Below are 23,421 nucleotides of genomic sequence, written 5' to 3'. Positions count from 1 at the left end.
CTCTGGACTGCCTACAACCTTGAACAGGATAAGCAGTTATATATATCTCAAGTGCTTTTGATAACATGAGCAATTGGGGTTAAAGCCCCTCTTCAAGGGCCCAACAGGGACATCACTCTGCCAGCCATAGGACTTGATCCAACAACCTTGTGATCACAGGCATAGTGCCCTGAGCCCCTGAGCTACCCACCTTCCACTTCTTTTCCATAATTTACTGCGTTTTAAATTAAAATGGTGCAACCATTTTATAGAGTCACAATACTACGTTTCACAATATTTACTATGCTGTTGATAATTTGTGTATGTTGCTGATTTTTGCAGTGTAGATCACTTGGATAAAACAGTTTTACATCTAATTTCACAAAAATGTATTTGATTGGCTAGACTAATCACATTTCCATATGTGTCTCTATTTAATATTTTCTACTTTATAGTCCCATATAAGGCTCCGGACCCCCCGCGACCCAGTAGGATAAGCGGTTTGGAAAATGGATGGATGGATGGATGGATGGATGGATGGATGGATGGATAGTCCTATGTAGTGATGGACTTATTTATGGAACACTTTAGGTCCAGTTTGTAGGATCACAGAAAGGGCATTTACAGCCAACAAAATGAAATAAAATAAATACATTACTTCCATATATACGAAATGTTTTTACCAATTAAGAAATAGAATAACTGAAATGTATGATAACAGTAACATTTTGGTAAAAACAAAGATATTACTAGAAATTATCTTGTTAATGGGGATTTGCTCATCAGTATAATATTTACTGCAGTAATGTGTTTTAAAAGAGTATAATGAAGAATAACATTTGAGCATTCTAGACTGTAAATAAGAATCTTGTAATGGGTTAAATGGTGGTACACACCACCAGCACACACTGACACTGCTAACCCGCTTTGGAGGGTAATTGTAGTAAGAATTTGCATGAAGTGCTAGTTTGACCCATGTGCAGCTCAAGGTGTCCAGTAACTTGTTGTCCATTATCACCTACCTAGGAAAGAAAAGCCTTTGCCCCGTGTTAGACCTTCTTGTCATTGCACTGTCGTTTCCTTCTCTTTATCGCCGAGTGCAAAGATAACTCTGTGAAATTCCTGCCGAGTGCCTCTTGCTGACTGAGGAGGACAGCTTGTGAGGCTGCTGACAGCTGCCCGGTCCATAAGGCCACGTCAGGAAGGTGACAGACAATCTCCCTGCCGTGTACAAAGTCTGATACGAAATTCTAGCAATAAGATTATTAGCTACAACGGTCTGGACCCGCCATTTTATGTGATGCGGCTGGCAGTAAAGACAGGAAACTGAAGAAGCAGTTTGCATACACTTTGCTAGATATTTGTCAAGGTCATACAACTTTATGTTTTTTAATTATTTATTTATTATATTTTATATGTTTTATTTTTTTTATTTTATTAGTTAATGATAGGGGCAGCATGGTCGTGCTTCAAGTGTGTGGACTTTGCATGTTCCTCCTGTGTCATCATGGGGTTTCCTCTGGGTGCTTTAGTCCCGCCCCGAAGTCCAATGACATGCTGAGGTTAATAGAGGTAATCGGACACATAGGTGTGAATGTATGGAATATTATTTAGCACTATACAACGTAGAATATAATCATTATGGTATTATTAAAAAGCATGCCAAATACCCATGATGTAATCATTACAATGTAATCATTATAATGTAATCAACACAATGTAATCAACTTGGTATGTATTTGCACCTTGTATTAGCCTCAAACTTTCTGTTAGATACTTCATTTTAGCCCTGAATGTATGAATATCCACCTTTATTAGTGTTATACCTTATCACTATAGGTTTGCTACTGAAGGAAGGGATTCGCCCGAGTTCACCAAAAGTTCACGGCTGAGCATTTTTAAAAAACCAAGTGGAGATGGTCGCACCACTATTATGTTCGGCCGAGGGACCAAACAGTGAAAGAAATGATGGACAAACGTATCACCTAGGGGTGTGGATTGAGGGAAAAAAAGATTGTGAATTGTTGATGGAATGATGATGCTTAAGTGACGAGATATTGTTAAATGATAAGAACTTGTATAAAAATTGGTGTAAAACAGTACTGGACACACTTTACGTGTCCGGCCTTGGTTGTAACTTCATTGTTGCAATAAAGACTGAATTTGGATCTAAACCAGCGGCTTCTGACTTCTGATTTGATGGGGAAGGAAAAACCACAACAAATGGTGTGTGAGTGCAATGGGCTGGTGTCACAACCCTGAATTGGACAAGCAGTTACAGAAAATGGGAAATAATGTAATAAAATGAACATGTAAATCAACTTGACACACAATCAAAGTGTATGAAGGTATTCCTCTTCTAAGTTTGGTTTTATTAAGTCAAAGGCTGTTTGTTATGTCTGAGGAACAGAATAAATAGTTATTACTTCCAACCATCAGATTTCCTGCTTGTACAGACTTCTCTAATTTTTGTCAGATACTGTGATCAAGCGCTATAGTTCCAGTGTGCTGCAGACAAATACTGTAAAAGCTGTTTCCCCTAACTGCTATTACAACAAAAACATTATTAGTAGCAGAGGTGGACATTTCAGGTCCAGAGAGTACAAATCCAAACCAAGATTTTGTTTCAACCAACCAGTTCAGTACTCTGTGACTGTGACTCTTTATACTCAAATGGTTGGTTGAAACAAAATCATGGTCTGGATTTGTACTTTCTGGACCTGAAATCTCCACCTCTGGTGTCACATATTACTAAATCGCAGATATACAATGTTTTTTTTTTTTTGAAGGTGAAATCAATGTGGTGTGACTTTACAGACACCGAAATACATGTTCAGTATGTTAACTGCATTCATATTTGAATTCATAGCCATCAGCATAGCATGAGAATGCTGGGCTCTTGCATGGGATATCAAACAATACTGCTAACATGAACCCATAAGTAAAGTGTAGGGAGACCCTGCTAAAGTCAGAGCTGCAAAGGATCTCTGATTATAACAACTAAGGGACAAGTATTGAAACTGACAGGCTCACCGGTGGGGTGTTATTCACATAATGAGAAATAACTAGTCAAAGGTTCCCTCCCGATGACGATGATAATGACCCTTAACATTCTGCTTGACAGGTGAGTCTACCAGGCACAATGGAAAACAAAACACCATTAATTCGCTGCTACTGGTTTTGGATCAGTTCACTTGCAAAAGAACTGTACTTTGGGTTTGTTCAAATTGTCAAGTCTCACGTAGAAAGTTTGAGCCTACAGCTCCCCATCGGCTCCTTAATTAGTCCTATCAGTAGAACATTCCCTTCCCTACCCCTCACTGACGATCCCTTTGCAGCCGGGCCCCTCTCCAAATCACCAGTGGTCACTTCTGCACAAAAGCAATGTGACACTTCACAGTCGCCCTTAGACTGTGCTGATCTGAAACCTGATTCCCCACCTTTCCCTCTCTGCCTAATATTAGCCTGGGGTTCTCTTTCAGTGTTTGAAAGGACAATGAGGTCATTAAGACACTCAGCTTTAAATATAGAAAGCAGCAATTGTGAATAAAGAGCAGGGAGACTGCCGAAATACAAAGCAATCTTCTGTAAATTGGACCACTCTGCAGGAAATTAGTTCAAACAATTAAATGGTACTATAAATATAATTAGAGAGAGCCTTAAGTTTGATGACTACAAAACAGCATTAAATACATTCACTTCAAACATTATTCATGTACTGCTCAACTATGAACGATTTAACTAAAAGGATTCATGACTTTATATTAGTTGTAATAACTGGAGTAAAACTTTGTGAAAAGTCCCATTGTGAGAATGATCGTATATGGGAATGAATACTTGAACACCGTATAATGGGCAGAAAACATAAAACAGATTTTTATTTTGAAATTTGATATTGATCATTTGAAGCATAATATTGTGCCTACGTCTGTCGTACTGTGAATGTCAGGTATGGAGACCTTTGTAACATGAGCAGTAACTCAGCGGTGTGAAGATTCGCACTTGGAGTATAAGTCTGTAATTAGCATCCATCATGCTTGCTTGTGCTCCTCTCTCTTCCCCTGACTGGCTTTGCTGGGCTCTGAGGCGCTGAGCTGCTCTGAAGGGCAGCTGCTTGAGTGACTAAGGTAAGGCAGCACCTCCGAAAATGACCCACTTACACTTTGGTCTCAGACCATGATAACAACTATTTCAAATTTAAAGTAATGCATGAAGAATTTCATACTGAATAGTCATTCATCTTTTAAGATTTCCATTTGATTCATTGCTTTGATGCATATAATGAGCCATATAGAGAAAAATATTCATATGTACAGTATATAAACAAAAACACGGTTTATGTTAGAACAGGCTCTCACCCTTCAAATACAGCCAAACGCTTCACTCTGATCTGCTACGTGGAGGCAGCAGTTCCATGGCTGACTCTGGTCAGACTGCAGGAGCAGGTAGGTGATGCCTAACTGAGTGAGAAGAAGTTCACATGGAAGCAGATGATGGTCAATGTATCTTCCGGAAATTCAATCAGACGAATAACGATTAAAATGTATATCATACTTATACAGTTTTAGTTTACAGTTTCGCTTAGAAATTAATGCTCCGACAATCTAAGGATGATTGATAGACAGACAAATGTTTATAAAATAGTGTTTTATAAACTATGATTAAATACTTATAATTGTCGTCACAAATATATATTTTGCAAAACGAACTGACATTTTGTCCAAATATGTGAGATTTTAACATCCTGGTCAAATGTACGCATGTGTATGTGACTGCATTGTGCCGAAAGGTCTTCACACACGGCATATGTGATTATGACAAAGACCATTGGCAGCCTCAGTACTTGAACTTCTGCAGATGAGTGACACAAATAGACCAAATGAAAGTTAATATCGGGCCTGGTCAACCTTCTGCATCTGACCTTGAGACTTTAGATGTGTGTGTGTGTGTGTGTGTATATATATATATATATATATATATATAAAACCTCAATTTTTAAAAATCTGTGAATGCGATCAAAAAAGTAAAAGTGCCAAAAGTCTTGTATTTTGGTCGGTTATGTCACGGGAGATCGGCAGTGATCACGAGCAGAGCGGCGATCGTGCGGGCAGGCGGGTAGGAAGCAGGCAGACAGCCGAGAATCAGGGTAAATGAGGGGTTTAATCATAGGGACGAGGGCACGAACATCGACTGACATCAGGTAACATCAATGACGGACGAAGGACTCAGGTAAGACACAGACTGAAATACACAGGACTGATTGAAAATAAGCAGACACAGCTGGGTACAATCGGGAAAGAACACGTGGGTAATCCGGGGGCGTGGCACACACGAGGAGCCGACGAGCAGGGCATGACAGGTTACTTATGGTTAAGGTTAGGGCTGGGTGAGGGTTAAGGGGGTCGTGATTGGGGTTAGGGTTTTTCCCATAGAAATGAATGGATGGTGCCCATTTAGAAAGGAATACCAGTTTAGACCTAGCTTAGTTCTTTCCCTTGATTTGGCTCAAGAGCTGTGTGGTAATTAGCACAAGGAGTTGAATCAGGTGTGTTAAATGAGGGGAACCCAAAAATGTGCAGGGCTCTGGCCCCCCAGGACTGTTTTAAAGGCTGAGTTATGTAGCACAGGACAGGGGTATTATTTATGCTGTAAATGTACCTCAGGAGTTTGGTTGCAAGTGCAGAGTTGTTGGGATCCCAAAGGATCAAAGGTTTTTGTTACGCTTATATGTACAGGTAAAGTGGGGGTCCTCACAGCATTTGTAATTTAGTACAATTTAGGAGAATTATTTGGTAGCGTGTTCTGAGGTTTTATAAAACAGGCATCTCATGCCTGGCAAATGTTTTTTCCAAACCTTTTGCCTAAGATAATTTATCGACACGTATGAGTCCTTTTTAAATGTGTACATCTTTCAAACGTTTGACACGGCTCACTGTTTAGAAATTGCCACAGACTGTGAATCAAAATCGCTGGGGCTGCAGTTTTCAGGTCCGGGGGGGAAGCAACTCAGCCAGCAGGGGGCATTGCGGCAAAGGAAGCAGCCGTCTGATTAGGGGGCTTATAATGTGTGTTAATTAGTTATTTGTGGCATTCAGCATGTCAAGAAAGACCATACTGAAGGAAGCTTTTTTAAGTAGGCTTTTAAACGCAGCATGTGGGTGTTAATGCTATTAAATTTCAACCTCCTGAAGTGTACACTGAAACTCTTACTGTTATTAACAGTTGTTTTCATTGCAGTAGTTCATTGGCCTGTCACACAAATGGCCTGTTTATTGTCTTAATAACATAATACAATATATTCAACTGTAAGATGAAAATTATAGGTGCAAGTTTACATGAATTGTATCAGAAACCTGTTCCTATGCCTTTGTGCTGAGTCTGATGTCATATTTGTTATGAAATACTTTCTATAGAATCAATATTTAATTTTTGTTTAGACAAACAATAAAGAAATTATGAGAGCTGATTGTACTTTCCATCGGTGTTGGCAATTAATATCTACAAAATGACTTGGCGACATTATAGATGCAGGTAAAAATTTCTGTTTTAATTAAATCATTAGATTCAAGAAAGGTGCATGGCAGAACTTTATTCTACTCGAATAGAGGAGAAGCACTGATAGTGGAGAGAAACTACAGCAGGAGGATTTCAGAAGGGTCCATCAGAGAGCTTCACTCTTCATCAAACCCTTTCTATGGTGGCAGACATAGTTGGAAAGAAGGAATAAAAACCTGGTTAGTTTCTGCTATAAGCTTGGTTTAAATGAGTTTTTTATAGAAGAACCCAAACCTGAAGACTTGGAAGAAAGAAATTCATTTATCTAAAGAGTGCTGCTTCTTAACAGTACTAAAGCTGTATTTATTGCAATATAAAATAAAATGCAGCATTTAGTTTTCAACAGGTGGGATGTTTTTTATCTGTGGTTATTATGGAATGTCTGACCTTGGAGCCGACGTCGCGACTCTTGGCGCGCAGCTTGTTGACCTGTGACTCGGCGATGTCGGCTCTCTCCTCGGCCTCGTCCAGCTCGTGCTGCAGCTTGCGGAACTTGCCTAGGTTGGTGTTAGATTGTTCCTCCTGGGTCAAAGAGACACGGATCACAGCAATTAAGTCTGAACTGGTGAATAATGCTGCGTTCAGTAAGATCCTCGAGAAGAATCTTTACGAAGCGTAATAGTGATAAACGTCTCAAATCTATATACGTACAGCTTCCTCTGCAGATCTCTTGTAAGATTTGACCTTAAGCTGCAGCTTATCCACCAAATCCTGCAAGCGGGCCATGTTTTTGCGGTCCTCTTCAGTCTGAAAAAGAGGTTATCCACCATTAAATCTCTTTTCAAACCAAGTTCATGAAGCAATCAATGTACAAGTTGCCTTAGATGGTATCCTAAATGATATACCTGGTAGGTGAGCTCCTTAATGCGCCTCTCATATTTCCGAATTCCCTTAACAGATTCATTGCTTCTCCGCTGTTCTGCTTCAATTTCAGTTTCCAGTTCTCTCACCTGCAAAGATAATGCAACAAATTAGGAAAAAAAAACTCCCAGTGATTTAGACATTGTTATGTACATTCATGCAAAACTCAATACATGCAATCATTAAAAGAGGAAAACTTGATACTCACACGAGCCTCCAGCTTCTGCACCTGCTTCTTGCCCCCCTTCATTGCAATCTGCTCAGCTTCATCCAGCCGGTGCTGCAGGTCTTTGATCGTCTGCTCCATGTTTTTCTTCATGCGCTCCAGGTGAGCGCTGGTGTCCTGCTCCTTCTTCAGCTCCTCCGCCATCATGGCAGCATCAGTGATGGCCTTCTTGGCTTTCTCCTCAGCATTCCTACACTCCTGCACAGCCTCCTCCACCTCAGTCTGAAGCTGGGATGTATCGGCCTCCAGCTTCTTCTTCTGGTTGAGCAGGCTGGTGTTCTACACAGTCGGAGAGATGTGGGACAATGGAGATCCCCAGTGAAGAACACACTATATCATCTAGACTAGGACTAGATAGATATAATTCTTATATAATTCTTTCCTTACCTGGGAGTGCAGGAGCTGCACCCTCTCGCTGACATCCAGAAGCTCCTGTTCAGCCAGCTTGCGACCCCTCTCTGTCTGCTCCACCATGGACCTCAGCTCCTCCAGCTCTGCCTGCAGTAGGGTGTTACGTCTCTCCACGATGGCGATGTTCTCTTTCAGGTCATCATTTGCTCGTAGGGAGTCATCCAGTTGCAGTTGAGCATCCTGAAAAATTGTGCATTACATCTGTTACTGAAGGAGAAATGAAGACTGTGCAATTATGAAATAATAGCATAAAAATGATTACAAAGTGATTTCCCCTAACTCACCTACAGCATGTACTGTGTACTGGGAAAAAAACAAAACAGCAGATTGGTAGTTTACCTTCATATGTGCATGGAGACTCTTCAGTTGCTTCTGAGCCTCAGCTGCCTGTCTGTTGGCCTGGCTGAGCTGGATCTCCATCTCATTGAGGTCACCCTCCATCTTCTTCTTCAGCCTAAGGGCTTCATTCCGGCTCCTGGTTTCTGCCTCCAGGGAGCTCTGCAGGGTATCTACCATCCTCTGTTGGTTCCTCTTGGCCTGTTCCATCTCCTCATCCTTCTCAGCCAGCTTGCGTTCAATATCAGCCTTTACTTGATTAAACTCAAGCTGGGCCCGCAGGATCTTTCCCTCCTCATGCTCTAGAGAGGCCTAAAGAAAAGAAGAAAGCAAACAAATGACCATACAGCCAACAACTACTTTAAATGCAAATAAGAGCCAGAAATACAAGTTTTTAGCTATAACTTACTGAACTGAATGCAGACTCATCTGAAAATCTTCACTATATACCAGCTACATTCTGCATTACCTACCTCTGCTTCTTCCAGGGCAGCCTGTATCTCAGCCTTCTCCTGTTCCAGTTGTTTACGGATCTTCTCCAGTTCATGGATGCTCTTTCCACTCTCACCAAGTTGCTCAGTCAGATCAGTTATTTCCTCTAAGAAATGTTGCAAATATTAAAATGCTGTGTAGTTTCTTGTCATGTCGGTTGTAATATTCACGGTCAGTTATCAAATTTGGCAGTAATGCAGGATACCTTGAAGGATCTTATTCTCTCTCTTCATCGTCTCCAGATGATCCAGGGATTCTTCATAAGAGTTCTTTAGCTTGAACAGCTCAGTGCTTAGAGACCTGGCCTCCTTCTGGGAGCTCTCCAGCTCACTCTGAGACTCCTCATACTTCTGCTTCCACTCAGCCAGGACCTGACAGCAAGATTTTTAGAATGACTTCTGCGGTTAACTTTATAACGTGCTGCAGATCTACCGCGGTGCCTCGGGTGTCCTGGGCCCACCCAGATGAAACTCCGGCCCACCCATTCAGCATTTACAGTGAGCGATACAGTACGATAAAACTATCGCGTCTGACAGGTATGTGTGTACATGGCTAGATCGACTAATGAAGCAGTGCTGTTAAATAATTCTCCTTATCTGTTCATGTGGTATTAGTAATGCCACGGGTCATTTAAAAACTGATAAAAAATAGGCAGGTGAGTCTGTAGTGTGACTTATTTTGCCAAGTGAATTGTTATGGGACTGGGCCACCTGATTTCCTGCCAGTCCACCCACAGTATGATTTCTGCATCCACTCTTGTTGCAGACACTCCTGTTCCTCATTATTACCTTGTCAAAGTTTCTTTGCTTCTTGTCCAGAGCGGCAGCAGCTGCGTTGGATCGTTCTACATCCACCATGAGATCTTCAATCTCATTCTGCAGCCTGTGCTTGGTCTTTTCCAGCGAGGAGCATTTAGCATTAACAGCTTCCACAGCCTCTTCTGCATCTTGCAGACGCTGAGCCAGTTTCTTCCTGGGTAGAATGGATGGGGTGGATGCTGTTTAGTTTGCTGTCACAGCACAGCCATTCACATTTATAAAAGTACTTTACTGTACTGACTTGGCTTCTTCCAGCTCCTCGGTCCTCTGTATGGCATCAGTCTCATATTTTGTCCTCCACTGAGCCACCTCAGAGTTGGCCTTGGAGAGACTACGCTGCAGCTCCCCCTTGGCCTCCTGCTCCTCCTCATACTGCTCCCTCAGCAGGTCTGAGTCGTGGCGAGCAGACTGTACCGCGTGGGCCAGTGCATTCTTAGCCTGGGAAATTAAAGGAAAGGCTATACAGTTATGGATATGGACATACTGTCTCTTCAGGGACGTCATACATCTTTGCTATATCCTCAACCAATCTGGATTTTAAATTAAATGATGAATCTAAGGTAAAAGTACAGAATGTCTCTTAAGTTAAAAAATATAATTGTATCTTACTGGAATGGCAACAATATATTTCCTGGACAGCCCAGTCAATGCCCCCCATCTAATCCCTACACCTCCCACACCCCCAAACTCTACAAGCTTTAACCCTCCTACACATGCTCTCCAAATGAGGTGTACATCATTATCCATATGATGTTTTTGTGACGTGGCAATAAGAGCCATCAAACACTTTTTGAGTTATCATGTTCACTAGATGAAGTGTTTTCAGCAGTCCCCTTCCCTTTGCTGTTAGGTCCAAATCTTCACCCAAACAATGCGTCTGCTATGTTTGAAAAAAATCTGTCCAATACTTTTGGAGTTATCATTCTACCTGGATAAAATGTGTGAAGCTGATATTTTCTTTGCTGACACTATGTGGCACTAATTCAATTTTGATGCAGTTTGTCTCTGGGCCTAAGTCAGTATATATATAATGCTCCTCTGAAGTTTGAAAAAGATCTGACTAATACTTTTTGAGTTATTGTGCTATTCACATGTGTCTCTTTGGCTACCCATCTCTTTGCTAGCACTATGTGATGCTTATTCAATTTTGGTGTGATTTGTCTCAAAATGTGACCATTTCCAGATTTTCACCCATACAATGTGTCTATAAAGTTTGAAAAAGATATGTCAAATACAGTGGTACCTCAGAACTCGAACTTAATCCGTTCAGAACTCGGGTTTGAATCCTAAAAAGTTCAAGTTCTGATTGAATTTTCCCCATAAGAAATATTGGAAAACCAATTAATTGGTTCCCGGCCGCAAAAAATTATACCTATATATACGTGCCGCGTGACTCATTTCCCCGCGCGTACAAGTCGTCTTAGGTTGGTTTTTGCGGTTCGACTTCTGAGGTTCAGATCGAGTGCTAGGTCATTTTCTTCGAACTGGTTGGTTCGACTTTTAAGAAATTCGAGTTCCAATGAGTTTGAGAACTGAGGTACCACTGTACTTCTTAAGTTGTCATGCTAACAAGCAGATCAGTTGCAAAACCGGGATGATATATTACCTTGACTTCCTCTTCTAGTTGTCTTTTGAGATCTTCAATCTGCTGAGTATAGGACTGTTTGGCTCTAGTTAGCTGAGAAATTAGAGATTCCTTTTCTTCTAGCTGTCTGAAGAGCTCCCCTGAGATTAAAATTGACAAATTACATACATTTGTTTTATTAAGTTCACACCTCTTCCTTTGCATGACTCATAGTTATGCTTACCATTTTCAGTCTGAAGTTTTGCTCGCTGAGTTGTAAAGTCATTGATCGTCCGTTGATTTTCCTCAGTCTTTGTTCTGAATTCACTAGTCTGATCTTCTAGAGTCCTACTTATCTTCTCCAGATTTGCCTTTTAAAAAATGTATACATAATTTTATGAAATCAACAGATGAAGTTAGCATACTCAGAGAAAGCCTTTGATTAACAATATTTTATTATTATAACCATGGTAACAGACCAATCATTTCATGATTACCAATTTTGGTATTCACAAATGACAGTGGTGATGTTCTAACCTTGGATTTTGCAATCTGTTCCATGTTGGAGACGACATCATCAAGCTCCATTTTCAGTTCACTCTTCTCCTTCTCCAGCTTCTGCTTCACTCTCTGCAGGTTGTCAATCTGCTCGCCCAGGTCAGCCACACTGTCGGCATGTTTCTTCCTCAGTGTGGCCGCCGTCGCTTCGTGCTGCAGTGTGGCCTCTTCCAGGTCTCTGCGCAGTTTCAGGAACTCTGCCTCCCTCTTCTTGTTCATCTCGATCTGGGCAGAAGTGGCTCCACCAGCTTCCTCCAGCCTCTCGCTGATCTCCTCCAGCTCCCTGGACAGGTCTGCTCTCTGCTTCTCCACCTTGGCACGGGCAGCTCGCTCTGCTTCCAGCTCCTCCTCCAGTTCCTCAACGCGAGCCTAAAAGAGGTAGATTGCAGATGTTTGAAACACATGTTAACACTGGTTAGACTGTTAGTACCTTCTCCATAGACCCAAGACTTTACCTGCAGTTCCTTTAGTTTTTTCTGCAGCTGTGCGATCATTGACTGCTCGTCTTCAATTTTACTGTTGAGTTGGCTTATTTCAAAATCTTTCCTGTTGAAGACATTGTATAGTTAACAACCTATTATAGATTTTAGTCATGCAAATTTTAAGTCATTAGATTGTTTTCTATATGTGTATTTGCATTTTAAACCAATATTAAGTTTTATATTTTAAATATTACTTCTTCAGTCTTTCCTCCAGTTGCTGCTTGTCGTTCTCCAGGTCCATTATGCTCTCCTGGGTCAACTTCAAGTCTCCTTCTAGTTTCCTCTTGGCCCTTTCAAGGTCCATCCGTACTTTTTTCTCTTGTTCCAGAGATCCTTCAAGCTAAAGGAAGTAATAATTAAAGGATTTTCATGGAAGTGTTATCACTTAGAAAATCTCCTTCATATTTTTAGTAGCACTCACATCATCGACTTGCTGCTCCAGTTTAGCCTTGGCCTTGGTCAGTGTGTTGACTTTGTCCTCCTCACTCTGCAGGTCATCCAGCGTTTGCTGGTGAGCCTCTTGTAGAGCTTTCTTCTCCTTTGTCAGCTTGGCAATAATTTCATCCAGAGCTGCCATTTCCTCAGTCAGGTTCTTCACCTGTGTACAGACCGCTGACTGTCAGTATGCATGCTTCCCCATATTCATTCTGTAGATCATCATCACGAGAGACTCTAACCTTGTTCTCAGTTGCATGCTTCTCCTTCTCCACTTTGGCCAGAGTGAGCTCTAGATCATCAATGTCCTTCTTAAGCTCAGAACACTCATCCTCCAGCTTCCTCTTCTTAGCAGTCAGCTCTGAATTCATTTCCTCCTCATCCTCCAGTCGCTCGGTCATCTCCTTGACTTTGGCCTCCAGCTGAATCTTATTTTTTATCAGTTGATCACACCGCTCCTCAGCATCACAGAGGTTATCTTGCTCCTATGGAGACAATTAAAGGATTGAATGAATAGATAGATAATCTCATAAACCTCTGTAGCTCTGTAGGGCTTATTAACTGTGTGTTATATGCAACTAATTCATTGTAATTAACTGTAAACTCACAGCTTGGACTTGTAACTGCAGGTCATTCTTCTCTTGGAGAAGAGAGACCATCTTCTCTTCTAGCTCCTTCCTGCGGGCCTCTGACTTTGCATACGCCTCTTTCAGTTTCAGGAACTCCTCCTTCATATTGGCCATCTCCTTTTCAGCCTCGGCTGACCTCAGTAGAGGTTTTATTTTGAAGTAGAGCTTCATCCAGGGCCAGTTCTTCACGCCCATGAAGGCCCGCACATTCCACTGGATCACAAGCAATGCATCTCTGCAGTAGATACATGCAGATATTTAATGGATGTATGGTGTCAGTGGTGATTCATGGGATAATAAGAAGAAAACTGTAAACATTATCCAACTTGAAACATTTAAATTTTAGATGCACTCCGTTCTAAAAAGCCCAGTGTTTTTAAACAGTACTTTGCATATTAATCCATCCATCCATTTCCCAAACCGCTTATCCTACTGGGTCGCGGGGGGTCTGGAGCCTATCCCGGAAGCAATGGGCACGAGGCAGGGAACAACCCAGGATGTGGGGCCAGCCCATCGCAGTTGTATATTAATTTAGTTAATATTTTGATATAGAAACTTTTCTTTCTTAATTTTTTATTTTACTTCTTAATTTTACTGAGGTAATGTTTATGACAAAGCTGTGTGGACTTCTTTGATTTTCAATAATTTTATTAACCTTTTTTTTTTTTTTTTAGGGAACTACATAATACTACAATTACGGAATGCATTTTTATGATATTGCAAAAGCATAAATTTAAAGATGTGTACCTGCGATCCACCATTTTTTGATACTCAATTCTTGAGAGAAGACCACGAGATCTGGCTTGGATGGCAGTTATGATTTTGGACAGACGTTCGTCTCTCATTTCCTCCAGTTGACCCAGCAGACCAGCTTTGAAAAATACCTAGAAAGTTCACAATGATGCTGCCTTATTTTTTTCCATTCTTTAACGTAGAAGATGATCAACTTCAACAATTGGTGGGCTAGTACCTTGGTGTGTCCAAATCTGTACTGCTGATGGTCAATATCCAAAGAGCCCAACAGTTTTTCTGCCCCCTTTCTGCTGTCGATGAACTGTCCCTCTGGGATGGCAGATGGATTGAGGATGCGGTATCTATAAGATAAGCACTGGTGTAAGGACTGTCACTTTGTTTGCTTGTAGGTATCATGGAAAAAGCAGACTTTACCTCTGTTTGAAGTCTCCGTAGAGGATCCTATTTGGGAAGCCCTTTCGGCAGATCCTGATGCCTTCCAGCACACCGTTACAGCGTAGCTGGTGCATCACCAGAGGGTTCTCCATGGCCCCAGGAGTCTTGGTCTCATTGGGGATGATGCAGCGCACAAAGTGAGGGTGGGTTGACCTCAGGTTTGTCATCAGCTTGTTCAGGTTCTCCTGAGAGTGAAAAGTTTCCAGTTGAACGTCATTATGTTTGACGTCTCTTTGTGTTCTTGTTTTATGCCTTTAAACTGCCGCTACCAGCTGTTATTACCTGATCTTTTCATTTTTGGATGGTTCAGCCTAACTTTTGATATTTGTCCTGGTTTGAAGAGATCGCAAACATACCCTGTGGAGAGCAGATACAGTCTGGAAAGAGGATCCCTTCTTCTTCTTCTCTTTCTTGCCCTCCTTTGCATCTTGCAACGCTGAACAATTGGGAATCAAGAAAACGTAATTATATATAAAAAAACATCAGTTCATACTAGTTTTTTTAACCATCATACAGAGCAGTTGTACACCCTGTGTCACCTTAAACTGTCGCAAGATTTTAATTAGCAATTAAGCATTTTCCTATTTGACATTACCTTGATCTGCACTAGCATAGTTAGCAAAAAGAGTAGCCAGCAACTTGAGCGATGACTTCTGGTACAATCCCACCACAGTCTCATTCAGAGGGTCCTTGTTCTTCACCAGCCAGTTGACAATGTTGTAATCAACAGTGCCAGCATAGTGAACCAGGGCAAAATGGGCCTCTGGTTTCCCTTTAACAATCCTGGGCTTCTGGAAGTTGGCAGATTTTCCCAGATGGTTGTCGTACAGCTTTGCTTTGAAGGTGGAATCGCTGGCCTTGGGAAACATGCACTCCTCTTCGAGGATGGACATGATGCCCATGGGCTGATGGTAAGGGAATTGAAAATGCAAATATGATGATTATTCTAAAGGATTACAGAGATAAGACGATGCATTTCATTTCCAAAACTTCTTTCAAACCCAAGAAAAAATGTTGTGTCTAACATACCTTTTCGATGAGATCAATGCAAGCCTGCAAGTCCATGCCAAAGTCAATGAACTCCCACTCAATGCCCTCTTTCTTATACTCTTCCTGCTCCAGGACGAACATGTGGTGGTTGAAGAACTGCTGCAACTTCTCATTAGTGAAGTTAATGCACAGCTGCTCAAAAGTGTTGAACTGCAAGAGATTATGTTAAAAAATAGATTTCAACATTCAAATATCATTATGTCAAGAAGATAAGCAAATGCAAAGATTTGAAAAACATGTATTTTTTTTAAAGGAACTCACATCAAAGATCTCAAAACCAGCAATGTCCAGCACACCAATGAAGTACTGGCGAGGTTGTTTGGTCTCCAGGGATTGGTTAATTCTCACCACCATCCACAAGAACATTTTCTCATATACTGCTTTAGAAAGGGCACCAACTGCATAGTTTACCTTAGATCAAGAAAGCAAAACATTCATATAAAACTTTTAAATGCAGAATTTCTGACGGAACTAGATGATATCTGGAGCATGATAAAGAAGCCCCTTATGGGAAGTACTTATTAAATACACTTACTAGTAAGTGTTTGTTTGTTTAAACTTTCATACCTGCTGGACATTTTGTCCTTTGGTGACCCACTCATTCCCAACTTTGACTCTTGGGTGACACAAGCCCTTGATGAGGTCAGCAGAGTTCAGGCCCATCAGATAAGCTGATTTGTCAGCATCTGACCCAAACATGTAAATACATTTAAGTATAAAGCAGCAAGAGATTCTAAAGAATCAGTGAAAACCCACAGCCCCTCTGCTCACAAGTATCATTATTATACCTGGATACTTCATATAACAGTTTTTGTTTTAACTCAGCAGACTCACCCTCAGTGCCGTCAGCTTCTGCCTGCTCCTCACGCTGTTTCTGCTTGAACTTCATGTTGCCATAGTGCATGATGGCGCCAGTCAGCTTGTACACAGAGTTTTTCTCCTCTTGTGTGAAGCCCAGCACATCAAAGGCATTCTGTATAGAATAAGAAATTTTTACGTCAAAGGTAGCAAATTAACAGTGTTGCAGTAATAGCAATAGCCTTAAGACTCTATAAGGCATTGTTGTGTCATCTTATTATGAGCCAATACACTTCATGGACACATGTACTGGGACACCTGGCCATTACACAAACAGGAATTTTTATGACATGCCGTTCTAAATCCATAGGCACCAAACAGGGCTGGTCCCCCCTTTGTAGTTATAACAGCTGCCACTCTTCTGGGAAGGTTTTTCACAAGACTTTGGAGTGTCAGGCACTGATGTGGGACGTGAAGGCCTGGCTCACAATCTCCATTGTAGTGCAAGGTGTTTCATGGGGCTGAGGTCAGGGCTCACCCATTCGTGTCTTTTGAATTGAATTAAATGGCAAAATTAACTTTACGATAACAAAAAATATTCTCTGTCTTTAATTGTGATGAGCTAATTCCTTTTAAGATATCTCTATAGTTGTTATTTTGAATGAAATGATCGAAAAAGTGTCAACATTTTTTCAGTCTAAGGTACCGTCAACCGTTAGATTTGACGCAGTAGCTGGATCGAGATGCAGCAGGGCCACAATTAGTATGAGAAATGTGTCCACGAGCCCTGGTTTGTGCCTGTAAACGACAAGAGTAAGGCAGACGGAAGGCAGAGGGCAATGCACTCACGTCGGTGGCCATCAGCTCCTCAGCATCATCAATGGATGCCACGGTGGTCTCTCCCTGAGAGATGAAGGCGTAGTCATAGGGGTTATTTGTCACCAGCAACATCTCTGTTTTTGGGCAGCGAGAGAGAGAGAGACAAAACAAGCATAAGAGAGCCGCATATTAATGACCAAACTCCTTTTTTGATATAAAAACTACCTACCCAGTATCTCAGGTTTCCTGTTGGACAGAATCTGGTAGAAGATGTGATAATCTCTCTCAGCCTTAAGCTGAAAGGTGACACGAGACTTCTCCAAAAGGTCTTGTTAAACGGAGAGGTAAAATGAAAGATAGAAAATAGGTATCAAATATTCTCCCTCTAACACAACAACAAAAATAATAGTTATTATTATTATTTACTTGCAACTGTACAGCAATCGTACAAAAAAGAACCTTGAAAATGACACATGTGATCATTAAAGTACATGCCCATTCTTACAGGTCTCTATATCAGCTGAGGCCAACTTCCCTCGAGTATCAAAATGGATGCGGATGAATTTGCCCTAATTATAGAAGAAAGAATGACTTGGTTAGATTCTGTTTTATATACAGTCAACCAATTCCATATAATAGCTTCACACTCACAAATCTGGAGGAGTTGTCGTTCCTGATGGTCTTTGCATTACCAAAGGCCTCCAGGGCTGGGTTGGCCTGGATGATTTGATCCTCCAGGGTCCCCTGGAATTTACAAGCAAAACTAATGCTGGATGTTTTTTTTTTAGTTAAATATGACCATCATCTCCTTATTAATCGCTTACCCAGAAGTAGAAAAATTATGATTACAGCTAGTATAAATAATGACCTTATTCTGAGCAGAAGAATCCTTTTTCCCAGTGCCTGCAGCAATGCTTGCGAAATACTGAATGACCCTTTTAGTGTTCACAGTCTTCCCGGCACCGGATTCTCCACTGAGGAAACCGAAACATTAAAAGAAGGTCACATATGGAGAAGAAATGGCTTTTGCCTTTTGTTTCTCTGTTTTAATGTAGGAAAGATTTTTTTTTTTGCACCGCTTAGAACTTACAAACGGCGGCAGTCGACAGTTATTACACAAAACCAGAAAATGCGCTGAACTCACGTGATCAAGATAGACTGGTTCTCCCGATCTATAATACAAAAAAAGGATTGTGAATATCAGAAATGAGGATGATAATGAGAAAAGGAGAAATTATGACCATTTATTACCATTAGATAATAACTCTACAAAACATAATACTACCATAAGCATTATGAAAGATGCTTTACAATTATTGTGAATGGTAAATATTATCTGAATTAGCTTGGTGAGTCTTTTTGTTTTGAGCTACCTGTCAGCATGTACTGATAAGCGTTGTCAGAGATGGAGTAAATGTGAGGAGGAGCTTCAGTTCTCTTCTTTCCTCTGTAAGCAAGAACCACTGCCTGGTCATAGACTGGCAGCCACTTGTAGGGGTTGACAGTGACACAGAAGAGCCCAGAATAGGTCTGAAATCAATATACAGCAAACAGCATTTTAATGCATTGCCTTCATTGTACCACCATAATATTTTGTTTGTGATTCAATCACTCAGATCCTCACGTAGATCATCCAGGCTGCGTAACGCTCTTTGAGGTTAAACAGCACGGCGGGCTCATGCAGGAAAGTTAACATGGCCATGTCTTCGATCTTGTCAAACTTTGGAGGGTTCTGCTGCAGAAGGTCTGTATCTTTGACAGTTAATGTCTGGAAAAATAATATCAGAACGTAACCATTCTTAGGACAAAGATGGAGAGTATATCTTTTGAGTGATATTTCATCATGGTTTGTTTCTTCTGATTCATATCTCCCGTACATTAATTTAATGTTAACTTATCCAAGCTATCTCCAAAGGTATTTATAAAACACTGTTTATTTGTATTATTCATCATTTCAAAAATACAATTAGGATTCGATTTGAATTTGTGTGACGGGCATACTAAGCAACTCACCTTCCCACCGTATGTTTCCACAGTCACTTTGTCTCCCTCTCGACTTACGACGGAAGCCTTGACAAACTCCTCCACAGGATCGGGTACAAAGCACTCCTTCTTCATGTCGAAGGGGCGAGTCTGGGCTTCCAGGCGCTCCCTGTCTGATTTTCTCAGGTACGAAGCTGCACCCCCAAACACCGCCATCTCAGCATCACCCATGGTGACTCTGGAAGACATTTATGGGTAGAGTAACAAAACTATAGTGTCTAACCAGGATTGCGGATATACAGCGTGCCAATGTTCCTGATTGTAACTTACCAGTAGGTTCAAGACCGACAAGAAAACTGAAGAATGGACACGTTAACAGACAACTGACAGACCTGGGGAAAAGAAAAATAGCATGTTAAGATACAGAATAGTGGTCCAAGGATGGAAGTAGGGATACTGAGGCAGCATTATGTCAGATCACACAAGTAGTGGAAAGCAGGGCTGTAGCTGCACCATACAGACAGGGGGACACACAAGCTGCCAGAACTGTCATACCAAATCAGCTGGACTCTTTGGCTCTGCGCTGACTTGGGGTGCAGGATGCAGGTCACTTTTATACCTCTTGATGCCATGCCCTATAAGGCCAGGGGCACGACCACCCAGCGGCCCTCCCCGCCCTCTGCTCCCTTTGCGTGACCTGCTCGCTCACCGAGGGCAGGCCACCATCCTCCAGAGGTGTATCCACTGGCCATTGATTGCCCCCCCCCCAGCCCCCACCACACCAAACCACCCACCACATCCCCTTTTTGAAATGCCATTGTGACAAACTGGGACAATAGCCAGGGACCCTAAATTTCTGTGCTATGAGTCACACGGCCACACACATACCGACTCCGCCAAGATATCCCTCTTTTATTTATCTCTCTTTCCCTCATTCTCCCTCTTTCTTATCTTTCATGGCAGAGTTATGGGGGGGGGCATCCCACTCGAGTGCACTCAGCACGCTTTCTTCCCCTCTCCTACCTGCTACGTGCCTCCTATCAGCTGAGCCCTATTAGGCTGTCTGTGCCTTTGGAGGAAGACAAGGTCACATTGAGTATAACGCCCCCTACTGGCACTCTGTGGCCAACAAACACAGTGCAAGGTCTTTCATCTGGTTATCATTAAAGCTTATTTATAACTTCTGTCAATCCATTACTTCACACATTCCACCATATCTGCGTTCAGCTAAATACAAACTTTGGCATAACCATTGCCTAATAAAAGTATTTGTCCAGTACTAGACATCATCCACAACTTTAAATTAACACTTAGTTTATTAATAGAATGTCAAAGTGCGGTAAAGTAACTTAAAGCAAAAGGACTATACACTTTAATAACTATAGGCTTTTGTTAGGTTATATAAAACTACTAATAATAATAATACTAATGATAGGAAGAAGAATACTTCTTTTATAGGCACTTAAGGATGCCTTACAAAGACAATCATTTGATTGTCATATGACATATCAAACAATACACCATAGCAAACAATAAGAAATATGTGTAGGTTGTTGGCTGTTATTTTTCCTATATGGTGTGGACTTACCAGTGTGTATCCTATTTTTAAAGGGATTACTAAAATTCCACTCAAATTAGGGCCATTTTTTGCACCTGGTAATGGTGTATAATGTTTCACCATTGTTCTTCGATGTGATCATGTCCACGGGTCACACCGCGAGCAAAAGCTGCGGCAGATAAAGGCTCGGCATGCACTTCATGTTCATCAGCCCCCCAGGACTGGTATGTCACAGCCGGGGCAAATGCACTGACCTTCACGTCTACAGAGTCAAGCCACCATGGTAGCAAAGCCAAAAGTCCTTGTGTAGACACTAACTATGGAGATATTTGGGACTTTGAACATTTATGAGCACAATAACATATGGTTTGTCTCTCTCTCTCTCTCTCTCTCTCTCTCTATATATATATATATATATATATATATATATATAGGAGATTAGAATTCCACATGTATAATAACAAATAAACCCAAAAGTATATCAAAATAATGTAAATGCATTATAATAATTGTGTGAATTTATAATAATGATAAACATGCACTATACATCTATTTTTGATCCATTTTACATTTAACTTGAGATAAAAAATAAATTAATTAATTAAAAAATCTACATCTGAGAGGAAATCCAGGTAGCACCGAATGCAACAATGACAGGCAGGGCATTTAGTAGATGGTAATGCTTCAAACAAAATAAGCAAATTATAGAAAGTACCAACTACGGAGAAAATGAAACCTCACACAGAAATAGAAATACTGCCAGAGTACAAACTTAATCCTTATCAAGGAGGAAAAGCCACGAGATTTATGTCATTTTTCCATTTCCATTTCAATCGTGTTTACATTTCTAAAAAAAGAATCTAACATATTATTAGTATTATCAATGAGGAGGAAGATCTATAATCGTAATACCTACATAAGCAAACCTTTAAAATACAAGGAGTTAGCAATAAACTATTTATACACAACATACGCGATGGACATGAATCCACTATACGAAGGAAGAGCGCTTGGGAGAGCGATTTAAAACGGAAAGGGTAAATTAGACGGGGCGCCACTGAAGAGTCACTGACAGCATGGCACAAGGGTTAACAAGGTGCCAGAATACTTTCAGATCTCTGAGAGACTGATGACAACAAATGTGAGAACCACATATCATCTATTCTTTCGCACCTCATCCAGTCTTCCTCTTTTAAAGAGTCTTATAACATAGGAACGCATTATTCCATATAAGAAATATGATTTAACACGTTAAATGATACCCACGACCCCGTACTGAATAAGCAGCTGATTGAATAGATGTTATTTGACAAGTAGACCGATAATGTTATTGTATGACACACAGCTAGGAATGCACATAATTCGCGCGCAAATACGCATTCTCCCTATAAAACTATACATGTACATGTGGTATAGTGAATGCAAGTATACATTGACGAAACAGTACAAATGCGTGCTTATCTTATATGCATTGGCGCTGCTATAACAAGAAATTACAATGCATTTAATCTTTATACCGCGAAAGAGGTATGTGATATCCGTATAAAGGTTGCAGTGCACGGTAATTTCTTGTCATAAAGGCGCAAATGCGCATAAAATAAATGACATTTGCGCTGGCAAGCAAACAAATTGCCGCACCTCTACGGCAAACGTGTACATGCAGACCAGTTACGTGCATCCCTGGTATATAACTATGCTTTTTGGTTTACATAGCCTTCAGGTTATTTTGTAGCCCTTACTCTTTGAAAAACAAAGATAGTGTCAGCTCAACACCTAGGTGCATTTATGTCTTCCAAGAACGACGTTACCCAAACAGATCATTAGTCAGTCTCCCGCTTAAGCCCTGCCTCGGAGATTTACTAGCTATTTCAGTGGCATTAGTGGAGAACGCCATGCATAATGAACCAGCTGTCGTTGGTGTCAATCAAGATTTTACCAGAAGTTCCAGATTGAGCACCAGGGTTCACAGACGAAATAAAATGCAATGACATTTTTCTGATAAGGATGATACACTGCTGACCGCCAACCTAAATTAAACTAACAATATACCCGCAAAATAAGAATACGTGTATTTTAATACTTTAACAGGACACTTACGCTTTCAGACTCACGCACACGCAAGAAATCTTACGAGAAATCTATATCATTCAATTAGTAATGTAAAGAGTTGAGGTAGTTTGCAAACTCTCCATATTATTTACATGGTAATACAACTGTCACATACATGTAAATGAGGGTGCAGCCTTGTCTCGAAATGAAAATCTCACGCCAACCTGCTGACCAAAGTTTGCAACCCACTTTATAATTGATACGTTTAGCATGACAAAAGAGTGATTTCCAAATGAACAAAACAAGAATACACCCAATATACAAAACTAATACATGTAATCTTATAAACAGTGCTCAATAGATAAAGCAAAACAGAGGAAAACAATTTCATAAAAACTGTTTTTTTTTTTAAAGAGCACCGGTATGTCAATGGTAAAGACTAATTTCAAAGAGAAACAAAGGTGACAGACATGAGAGGGACACTGGCAAATAGCACGGGCCAGAAAGGGTCATACAGACAGACATGGTGCGGATAGTGACCTGCAGATATTTAAAGGTACAACAGTGGCTGGCATTCTTTACATTGCACTGTGCTGAAACAATCGGAGGAAATTCGCGAAGGGTACACAC

At 40.9% G+C, this 23,421-nt stretch overlaps 1 protein-coding gene and 1 long non-coding RNA gene across 3 annotated transcripts; one reads left to right on the top strand and one right to left on the bottom strand.

The window, feature by feature from the left end:
- The first annotated feature begins 4,007 nt into the window (after positions 1-4,007).
- LOC125740887 (uncharacterized) lies at positions 4,008-15,279 on the top strand. 2 transcript variants are annotated; one of them, XR_007397804.1, is made up of 3 exons: positions 4,008-4,106; positions 4,351-4,424; positions 14,489-15,279. It is a non-coding gene; the product is annotated as an uncharacterized LOC125740887 (long non-coding RNA). The 2 variants fall into 2 exon arrangements; XR_007397803.1 differs by having other exon boundaries at positions 4,026-4,106; positions 4,325-4,424.
- Positions 6,506-19,415, bottom strand: LOC125740884 (myosin-7-like). Its single transcript, XM_049012686.1, has 37 exons — positions 19,215-19,415; positions 18,826-18,969; positions 18,575-18,731; positions 18,346-18,373; positions 18,070-18,175; positions 17,853-17,945; positions 17,707-17,770; positions 17,431-17,529; positions 17,232-17,335; positions 16,419-16,557; positions 16,152-16,270; positions 15,846-15,995; positions 15,564-15,734; positions 15,130-15,439; positions 14,891-14,970; positions 14,514-14,719; positions 14,317-14,440; positions 14,094-14,230; positions 13,326-13,581; positions 12,960-13,202; positions 12,704-12,880; positions 12,477-12,622; positions 12,256-12,346; positions 11,780-12,169; positions 11,487-11,613; positions 11,285-11,403; positions 9,920-10,116; positions 9,649-9,832; positions 9,066-9,231; positions 8,842-8,966; positions 8,372-8,680; positions 8,009-8,212; positions 7,604-7,900; positions 7,380-7,484; positions 7,186-7,281; positions 6,922-7,056; positions 6,506-6,671 (listed from the first exon to the last, which is right to left on the bottom strand). Exons 1-37 carry the CDS (start codon positions 19,413-19,415, stop codon positions 6,651-6,653), a joined length of 5,820 nt encoding a protein of 1,939 aa, XP_048868643.1. The 3' UTR covers positions 6,506-6,650.
- Between the last annotated feature and the right edge of the window lie 4,006 nt (positions 19,416-23,421).

The sequence above is a fragment of the Brienomyrus brachyistius genome, chromosome 4 (genome assembly GCF_023856365.1).
Source record: "Brienomyrus brachyistius isolate T26 chromosome 4, BBRACH_0.4, whole genome shotgun sequence".
NCBI classification, from domain to species: domain Eukaryota; kingdom Metazoa; phylum Chordata; class Actinopteri; order Osteoglossiformes; family Mormyridae; genus Brienomyrus; species Brienomyrus brachyistius.
Note: the sequence above shows the minus strand (reverse complement) of the source record. Positions and strands in the feature narration are given on the sequence as shown.